Raw genomic sequence first — 10,719 nt, 5'->3', positions numbered from 1 at the left:
GTGTAATTAAAGTAAACACAATTTGTTAATTTATATTATTGGTGAATCACCCATTAATAAATTCATTCATAATATACTCGACATATTTATATGACCTATACAAGAACATCTCAGTAGTTCTATGTATAGACATTAAGATAACATTTTAGAGGTAAATTTTGGTTTACATTTTGTCAAGAGAATCCCTAGAGCAAACATCCATTGTGTCCCAATTACATAGGATCACACTTAGCATTGTTAAGAGGCAGGAATATTATGTATAAGTAGGGATGAGGCATATTTGCCTCATCTTGGAAGCTACAGATTCTTTAGGGGAGCAATATTTGAGATCAAACTCCTATAAAGGAGAATGTGACGATGGAAAATGTTTCACATACTTAGTAATATAAACATATGGACCAGAGAAAGATTTGGCATCTTAAAGCCTTAATCCCATCTTCCCACAATGGATCCCATTGGCATTGACTTTTCCCCCAAAACACATACACTCATGCCTTCCTATACTCAGTGTTTCCTCTGCTCCCCAGATATTCTCTTCCTAATGATTGTCTTGTAATTTTTCGACAGGTATCAAATTTGTTTTTTTAAAAATATATTTTAGTTGGCATTATGAACTGTGTAATTAATGATATGAACAACAACATCACAGCATGTAGTGAATATTAATTACAGCAAGGCAGAATTAATAGAACAGAGGTGTAATATATTTATTAATAATCATGACAAATAAGGGAATAGCTTCAGATTTAAAAGTATCTATAATGGATAATCCAAAAAAAGCACAAAGACTCCCAACAAAATGATCTTCATATAGAATATATCTTAAATTTGCCAGTATTCTGCCATACAAAAGTATATAGAACATTATGCAACAGGCTTCTCTTAGCATGGACATTAGTACTATTATCCTGGCTTAAATTCTTACATTTTAAAATATTATTTCTTTATTCAGTTTTGACATGAATTCTATAGCACAACTAATCAATGGCATCAGATTAAAATAGCATGAAACATTCTAATTAATTTTATTTTCTAAATAGTTGTGTAATAAAAGTTTAAGGAGTATTTTTGGGTAAAACTTTTAAAACTCCTACCAAATATTAGGATTCCTGGTATGGGTTCTCTGAGAATAGCTAAGATTCAACATTGTTTAAACACTTACAAACATTTTTCTCATTTAAAAACCATGTTTCTCAAATGAACTCTGGGATAGTAATTACCTATCATGTTAGACTCTTATAGGAAATCCCTTTGTGCTCTAAAGTTTTAGCTTGTACTAAAGTAGTCTCCAATTTGCATAATCTGTTGCTTTTGAAGATATGATTTCTGGGTAAAGGACATTCCATTCTTTACATTAATAAGGTATGTCTTGGGTATGTATTCTGTGGTGGGCTTGAAGAGTTTAGGACTTCCAAAAGTATTTCCCATATTAAACTTATAAGGTTGCTTTCTAGTATGGATTCTTTGATGAACTTGGAGAGTTGAAGACATGGTAAAACACGTGCAACAGTCTTTATCTTTGTAATGTTTATTTTAAGTGTGGTTTCTCTAGTGAACTTAACGATTTTAGGAGTTGGTAAAGGATTTCCCACACTCATTATATTTATAAAGTTTCTCTCAGTTGTGGATTCTTTGATGACCTTGGAAAGGTGAGGATGAAGTAAAGAATTTCCCACATTCACTACATTTTTAAGGTTTGTCGCCAATATGAATTCAGTGGTAAGCTTCAAATTATGAGTACTATGTAAATGATTTCCCACACTTATTATATTTATATGATTTGTCTCAACTATGGGTTGTTTGATCACTTTGGAGAGATGAATACTGGGTAAAGGTTTTCCCACACTCATTACAGTTGTAAGGTTTTCCTCGAGTATGGATTCTTTGACGAATTTTAAGATTTGAGGACATTGTAAATGATTTCTCACATTTATTACATTTATATGGTTTGTCTCCAGTATGAATTCTTTGATGAACTTGGTGATTTGAGTACTCTCCAAAAGATTTTCCACACTTATTACACTTGTAAGGTTTATCTCCAGTATGGATTCTTTGATGATGTTTGAGAGTTGAAGATTGAGTAAAGGATTTCCCACACTCATTACATTTGTACGGTTTATCTCCGGTATGGATTCTTTGATGACCTTTGAGAGTTGAAGACTGAGTAAAGGATTTCCCACATTCATTACATTTGTAAGGTTTATCTCCAGTATGGATTCTTTGATGATGTTGGAGAGTTGAAGAGAGAGTAAAGGATTTCCCACACTCATTACATTTGTAAGGTTTATCTCCAGTATGGATTCTTTGATGACGTTGGAGAGTTGAAGAGTGAGTAAAGGATTTCCCACACTCATTACATTTGTAGGGTTTATCTCTAGTATGGATTCTTTGATGACGTTGGAGAGTTGAAGAGTGAGTAAAGGATTTCCCACACTCATTACACTTGTAAGGTTTATCACCAGTATGGATTCTTTGATGACATTGGAGAGCCGAAGAGTGAGTAAAGGATTTCCCACACTCATTACATTTGTAAGGTTTATCTCCAGTATGGATTCTTTGATGGCTTTGGAGAGTCGAAGAATGAGTAAAGAATTTCCCACACTCATTACATTTGTAAGGTTTATCTCCAGTATGGATTCTTTGATGACCTTGGAGAGTTGATAACTGAGTAAAGGATTTCCCACACTCATTACACTTGTAAGGTTTATCACCAGTATGGATTCTTTGATGACATTGGAGAGCCGAAGAGTGAGCAAAGTTTTTCCCACAGTCATTACATTTGTAAAGTTTATCTCCAGTATGGATTCTTTGATGAACTTGAAATTTTGAGGAGTTGGTAAGTGATTTTCCACACAGATTACATTTATAAAATTTGCATCCCATATCTATTTTGTGTTGACAGTTAGGTTCACTACTTAATATTTCCCTATTTCTGTGCAGAATAGAATTGTACTTCAAAACTTGTTGTGAACCTTTTACCTGTGGCGCCTCCAATTGTGAAACCATGAGTGGTACAGACTGAGTGCTCTCAGAGGAAGCCAGAGCTTCTTGATCTTTTGTTTCTGAAATGACAGACATGTATTTTTCACACTGATCTTTTCCAAAATGACATGTTTTATGAACTTCACTGTCACATGAATATTCCCAGAACTTCTTTCTATTCATCTCTGAAAGGCCATTACAACCAAATAATTTTGGTATTTCTTTCAGGAAAGAATCTTGTGTGCACTCCTTTGGGAATTGCTTCTTGGTATGGTAAGAAGACAAAACTGAAACAAATGAAATGAAATGACCATATGATATTTCAGATGCATATTAATGTAATATAGATATGTAATATATAAAATGACATCAAACTGGGGATCATAGCAAAATGGTACAACATAGAATTGCAGCAATTTTTCTAAGAAATCAAATGTCCTGGTTATAATGGATGTTAGAAGATATCACATGAAACCATCGTATATTTTGTAATATATATTAGTGTCTTCATTAAGTACTCATTGGAACAAGAAGAACACTATGATGGGCAGACCTGGGCCCGGGGGTTCTGCTCAATCTATGGCACTAACTAAGGACAACATGTGCAGTCATCATCAAACCCCTACCCAGACCTAGCCTAGGGACAGATTATTCTCCACAGTTAAGTGGAGATTGGGGACTGACTTTAACACAAACTCTGGTGCTCCTTTAGTGTCCATGTCCCCTAGATTGGGTGCCCCGATGGCACTCAGAGGAAGGATAGTAGACTACCAAGAAGAAACTTGATAATGTAGCATCATATTCAAGGGGAGGAGGTTCCCATCACTCACAGTCATAGGGAAAGGGAATGGGGTAAAAGAGGTTTGGAGGGAAGAATGGGAGGATGCACGGGATGGGATTCCAATTAAGATGTAATATGAATGATTTTATTTTTCAGTAAAAAACAAACGTGCAAAAAAGTATTAATTGGAACAAATAAGGTCAAACAAAATTGTTGTAACTATCACACATGAATAGAAACCTAATCTTCACTGTGACATTCAATTAACAATATATGAACCAACGATTATCCTAAATACATGAACAATTTAATGACAGAAATGAGCAACTACAACATTATTTCAGTTTTTCATCTGAATGCAAGATTTATCAATGATTTTAAAATCAAAGAGAATATTAATAAGAACAAAAGAGAAAACATGATAAAAATTTAAGTGTATCATGTAAAATCCATGCCCAGTACATGAATATAAAGGATTTCAAAATTTTCACAAACATTTAGGAATATTTACTAAGACTAGTAAGTTTCTTAGAAACGAAAGAATTCTTAACAAGTTAAACATGTTTATGTCCCTAAAATCAAATTTGAATCCATAGTACTATATATATCTTTATTTTAAATTAAAATATGAAATTCCAGACCTGAAATTGAACAGTCAAACATAACTTAAAATAAATTTCTGTTGAAGTGAAAATTCATTACATTTCCCATCGCTTCTTTCAGCATCACTCAGGTAACATTCTATGGTCCCTACACTCATTATCAAGTTAAAAACATGTTTTATTCTGGAATTTTCTTATCTCTTCATGTTTGGTGTGTGTGTGTGTGTGTGTGTGTGTGTGTGTGTGTGTGTGTGTGTGTTTGTGTGTGTGTGTATGTGTGTGTGTGTGTACTCACAAGTACATAAAAAGTCCTCTGTATGTGTTCTTCTTTTTTATCATTGTATATTGTTTCACATATGAATACTATTCATTCAAAAATCCATACTGCAGATGAAATGTAATATAATGGGAAAAATGGGGAACAGTTTCTCAACTGGAAGTGAACAAAAGATAAATATAAAAGAAGAAATATGTTTGACAAATATTTAAAAGGTAGCACTCAAAGATGTTGCTACCTGTCAAGCATGGTGTGTGGGTAGCAGGGATAGAGAGAGAGTGGATCAAGTGAGTAGCCAAGTTGTGGACTCTGAAACAGCATTGCCTGTATTTCCTGGATTAGAGGAGGCATCCTAGGAGCTATGGACACATCAACCAAGCCCCATATGGCTGATACACAGGTTCAAGAGGCACTCTGTCCCAGGTTAAATCACCCAGTAGCTTCCAGCCTACCCAAACCTGGGTTACAGAAACACATCACTGCAACTATTGACTTCTGCAAAAATAGTTTCTGGGAAACAGGGACACGGTTTGATCCTCTGGCCTGCAGTTCTACTTTTCTTAAGGTTAATATCTGCTGGACAATAGTAGAAATGCTATCATTCCAAAATGGAGACCTCCAGCAGTCATAGAGTTTGAGAATCAGGAGCTCAGTGAGTGCACAGCACGCAGTTGGCTGCTCAGTGGAGCCTAACCCAAAATGCAAGCAATGTCTCATGTTCCCTATAGAAACAACGATATCCAAGTTGCAAGAAGAAACAGTTCTATGCTCTGACCTTCTGAATACTCCTGGAATTCTAAGAAACCGACCAGCCTATTTTTCACAGTACTAAAGCCATCTTGAAGAGAACTGACAGATCTGAGAACCACACATGTCACACCCTTATCCCAATCAGCTGACTGTAGGTCCAACTGGGACACAGCCTGATGTGAAATGACACAGGCTATTGGAGGAGATCCAGATCCCAGCATACGACCAATGGCTCTACCTGAATGTTCTAGAAGCCCAAAGATATCCAGGAACAACCAACCAAAGCAAGGAACACCCAGATGGCTAAAGGGCAGCAAAACCTATGGCAATATGGCACCAACACATTCCAACTACCCTAATAAAACATGCCCTGGACATACAAACACAACTTAAACTCAGGAAAATGGTCTTAAATCTATGTTTATCAATATGATAGAGTCAATTCAAAAAGTTATAATTAAACTCATACAAGAAATATAGGAAAATATGATAAAACAGGAGGAGGACATTAATAAAATTGTTCAATGCCTGAAAAGGAAAATAGACTAAATAAAGTAAACACAAACTGATGAAAAAACTGGAGTTGGGAAACTTAAAAAGAATCAGAAAATCCAGAGGTAAGTATGACCAACAATATATGAGTGATGGAGGAAATAATCTCAGGCACAGAAGACACAATTGAAGAAATAGATACATATGTCAAATAAAATATTAAATTTAAAAAAGTTCCTTACACAAAACATCCAACAAATCAAGGACACAATGAAAAGACAAAACCTAATATAAGTATGATAGAAATAGACAGAAGATGACAAGCTCGACGACCAGAAAATATTTTTAACAAAATTCAAAAAGAAATTTTCTCCAACCTAACATACAAAAGGCTAACAACGCAAAAAAATATAATTGAACACAAAAGAAATTCCTCTTGACATATATTAGTAATATCCTGCTTTGAGAAGGAGAAAGAGGTACAAATTGTCAACCAAGCTGAGAACACATTTGTAGTACTAGATATATGGAGAGAGGAAAATAAGGAAAGTATATATATATATATATATATATATATATATATATATATATATATATATGGATATATTAATCATATGTTATGACAAATCTTTGGGAGAATTTATTAGCACAAACCCAATTTCATGTTTAAATCCATTTTAGCTTCTGTTCTTTTCTCCTCTCTCTCTCTCTCTCTCTGTGATATATATCACAGAGAGAGGGAGAGATCATGACATTGAGTTAATGAGGAAAGACCTGGTAGTTTGGCTGATGTGAATGAGAGAAAGACTAAGTGCAAAATATACGATATAAAATCCTTTTAAGGGAATAAGTAATGGAAACCTCCAAATAATTTATCATTCATGTACAACAAAACTATTTTCAGTAATTAGATACAAATCAATCTACTAGTTTGTCAAATGTCTATAATATAATGTATATGATCAGCACCAATAAGGTAAATAAGTTAAATATCATATAAGATCCATCCTGTACTATACATTTTGTACTTTGTTCTAAAAGAAATTCTTAGGCCTACTTTCTGCTGAATCTGTTTGCTAAATACTCTTCAGGTCTAGATTGCTCCTTGGATTAGAGTCATTACATGCTGTGTCATTTTATTTTATCTTACCTGGTTCTTTTTCTTTAATCTCCTCTTTATCATCAATCCAGGGTTTTTTGGTTTGCCCAAGACACGTTAATACCTCTGCTTTTGAAACAGAAATGCCTGTGAATTCAAAAAGAAATACAGACACACCATTCTATGTAGCTGTATACTAGCACAGGATTGTACCAAATAGAGAAGAAAGTATACATGAATGACTTACTAGTTCTCAATTCCTTCCAAGACGTTATAGACTCTTCATAACTCAATAGACTTTCAAATTCTGTATTTAATTTTCTTAAGTAAACTTAAGTAAAATAATAGTAAAAGCATAACTTTGGGATTCAAAATGGATTCACATATAAGTGCTACTGGCTACCAGCACAAAAGTTATGAAACATTTAATTATTATTCTGTTAAATGTAAAAACAAGGTAAAGGGATGTAAGAAGCTATCTATATATAAGACAGTAATCAATACCTATAAAAACTTATGAGATAAACTAAGTGATAAACTCAGCAGTGGAAGTAAAGTCAAAATATTAGCTTGTAGAAGCTTTAGACATCTCCAAGGGAAAGTAGCAAGCATGGAATAAAAATATTCTCACCCACAGAAACCAGGTTGTTGTAGTTCTCCAGCATGACATCTCTGTACAAAGCCCTCTGAGCAGAGTCCAGATATTCCCACTCCTCCTTGGAAAAGTTTATAGCCACATCCTTGAAAGTCAGTAGACCCTGAAAATAAAATTAGTAGTATACCCTCATGGCCATTGTATAAATTCTATGTTTGACACAAGGAAAGATTAGTTAACTAAAGAACTTGTTCTGTTATAAAAAAAAATAATATGCATTTTAAAACTAAATTATATTCTGAGAAAAAGACTTTTCTGACTTCTCTGCAATGAGGCAATAGGCTAGCAGCACTGACCTTGTGTGTGGGGACCTTTTTGGGGGATCAAAAGACATGATCGCCACACCATGAGTGATGCTATTAAAGTTGCAATCAGTAGGAAGGATGAGAACTACCAAAAGAGGCCCTCAGATGAAATATTCATATTATATTGGCTTCTATTCACCGTTAAATAATGACCCATCTCAATCTCTGCAAAGATAAGAGTGCCTATATTTATCTTTGATATGAAAAAATTTATAATTTTTACAGATTACATTTTGATTGTGTACAAGTTGTTCTGAAAAAAATACTTGCAAATAAGCTGCCTTAAGCAAACAGGTGACAAACGTTTTAAAGAGACAATAATGAGAATCAAATGATAAAAGTTCCTCTGAAAATTAGTCAGCATCGGGAAGGTTCAGAAGTTCAGATAATGAAGCATTTTTGTAAAGACAATTAACTTGTCCCCCCCACACACATTCATTTACCTGTGAAGAAGACATCTCTTCTTTCCTATTCAGAATGGAATTTCCCAGGAAATTTTACATTGAAATTTCACCTTCTAGATTCCACTCTCTGTTTAAATGCAGAAGATTTTCCGTGTCCCTGGTGAAATGGAAGAATGTAAATCAGGAATCAAAACTGAACAATATCCCTGCTTCTTGCCAGTGAAGTGATGCAGAAATCATGACCTCCTACAGCTGAAAAAACAAAAGATTTCCTTTCCTGAATTTAGGTGTTCTGTTTTCCCAGCATATTATGTTTTTCTCTACAAACCCAATTGAGTTGCTGCAGTAACCTGCTATATACCTAATAGAGGCAGATTGGAATTTTAAAGGAAGGATAAACACAGCTGCCAGTTAAAATTCCTCTTCACCATTTCCTCTCTTTTTCTTTGTCAGAGATAGCTCATTAAAACAAAATTGGCACGTCAGTTTTCAATCATGGCCAGAATCTGTGAAGTAACCCCCACCTGAAAGCATTTCTTGTCCTGGGTAAGCAATGTAGTTGCCTAGATCCAAGAGGAAAGAAGCCAATCACTGCCTAATTCACTATTGTCTCCACTGAGATATTACTTTTGGCTTCCATGTCCCCATCTAAAAAAACCATGATTTTGTTGCTTTGAAGAAAGCCCCATGGTTATATTATCTCACAATTTCTCTTTTATACTGACATTGCTTTTTTGTTTCATCAGCAAAACACTAACTGCTGATACCTATATAAGTTACTTTTGCACCATTTCTATTACATTTGGCTGTTACTGAAGGCAGCTTGTCTTTATGCTCTTGTAATATGTTCCTTCGTGATACTTTTATGCTAAACTGAGGTTTCAAATACAATTATATCATAGGCAACTTTACAAACCAAAATTGTATCATTCAATTTCTAAAAAGAAAATGCTGCATAACACAGGGAGAATCATTTTGATGTATTCCAAATTTTACCTTTACTCTTTCTCATTAGTCTCCAATGGAACAACTAATAAGAACTTAAATAGTGCCTCAATGTTTGGTCGGAAGTTATCTTACATTTCCTCTTTTTCTCTTTCATTCTGGCCCAAAATTTACACATAAACGCCATATTCCATGGATGTAAGGATTCATAAATTTCAGAAATTTAAGATGTAGGTCTAACCCACAGAATGTTTTCAAACTGTATTATATATGGTTAAATTAATACCACCTACATAGAAATTTGCCTTCTCCTAGGAAAATATACTGCATCTAAGATTATCTAGACTTATTGCACAATAAAGGCAATTAGAAATATACTGTAAAACAGGCTTACAGTTATAGAATAATATAATATATTATGTCTTATGGATATAAGATTTGTTAGTGAGCCATTTTGAAAGAGAAAATCATGGGTTTAATAATTGGGTGGCATCTTTGTATGCAGTTGCCTCCAATATACTCACCATTGAGGCTGAATATGGTGACACATTCTTTAATTCTGGCTCTTGGGAGGCAGAGGAAGGAAGATGTCCATGATTTTGAGACAAGACAAATCTAGAAAGCAAGCTCCAGGCTGTTGATGTACCTTTTATTCTTCCTACTTTAGTTAACACAGTAAATTATTAAGCCACTAGTTTTCTTTTACCAGCTAGTTCCCAAAGGACAGCACAGATAGTATGGTTTCTTTTCAATCTGCAAACACTAGGCTGGGCAGAATCTGAGCAACTCTGATCTTAATAACCTTAAAACCAAAACATGAACCAATAACTTGCAAGTGTCATGGCTCTCGGGTAGATTATTTTCCCTCAGGCTCTTTTTTTCCACCATCTTCCTCATTCTTATCACCCAGAAATCCCTCCCTTCCATTTTCTGTCATCCCACCAGGTTTATTGGCCAAACAGAGTTTTACTGGCAGCTATAATACCCACACAAGGCATTCTTCGACACCAGGATAAATAGAAAGATCCTGTAACAAAACAAACACCACACACACACACATAAACACACACACACACACACACACACACACACACACACACACACACACACACTACTCCTTATTTCATGAATATATTATGGACACAGCAAGCATATTGTTCTCCAATAACTGAAAAGAATTAAGAATTTTCTCCATTGCTAAGAGCAAGGGTGAAGGACTGTAGCTCCTCTGGGTGAAAGGATTCATCTCCATGTTGGATCTCCTTGTGTTTTTTAATTTATTCAGATTACAACTCAATTTTTATCCCATTACTATTATATTCCCATTCCTCCCTCCTTCCCGTTTTCACCCTATTCCCCTCCTATAGGTCTAAACTCAAAGGTGACCTCCTTCCTCACTATATGCTTATAGGCTATAAAGTCTCATC

The 10,719-nt window shown here is 34.7% G+C and overlaps 1 protein-coding gene across 1 annotated transcript; it reads right to left on the bottom strand.

The window, feature by feature from the left end:
- Positions 1 to 1,785: 1,785 nt before the first annotated feature.
- On the bottom strand, positions 1,786 to 8,711 carry LOC311591787 (uncharacterized protein; the record flags this gene model as incomplete). The annotated part of the gene is made up of 6 exons (XM_084803427.1): positions 8,387 to 8,711; positions 7,615 to 7,741; positions 7,035 to 7,130; positions 2,666 to 3,269; positions 2,313 to 2,470; positions 1,786 to 2,144 (listed from the first exon to the last, which is right to left on the bottom strand). Exons 1-6 carry the CDS (start codon positions 8,399 to 8,401, stop codon positions 1,786 to 1,788), a joined length of 1,359 nt encoding a protein of 452 aa, XP_084659553.1. The 5' UTR covers positions 8,402 to 8,711.
- Between the last annotated feature and the right edge of the window lie 2,008 nt (positions 8,712 to 10,719).

Source organism: Acomys minous (genome assembly GCF_964271855.1).
Source record: "Acomys minous genome assembly, contig: scaffold_52, whole genome shotgun sequence".
Taxonomy (NCBI): domain Eukaryota; kingdom Metazoa; phylum Chordata; class Mammalia; order Rodentia; family Muridae; genus Acomys; species Acomys minous.
Note: the sequence above shows the minus strand (reverse complement) of the source record. Positions and strands in the feature narration are given on the sequence as shown.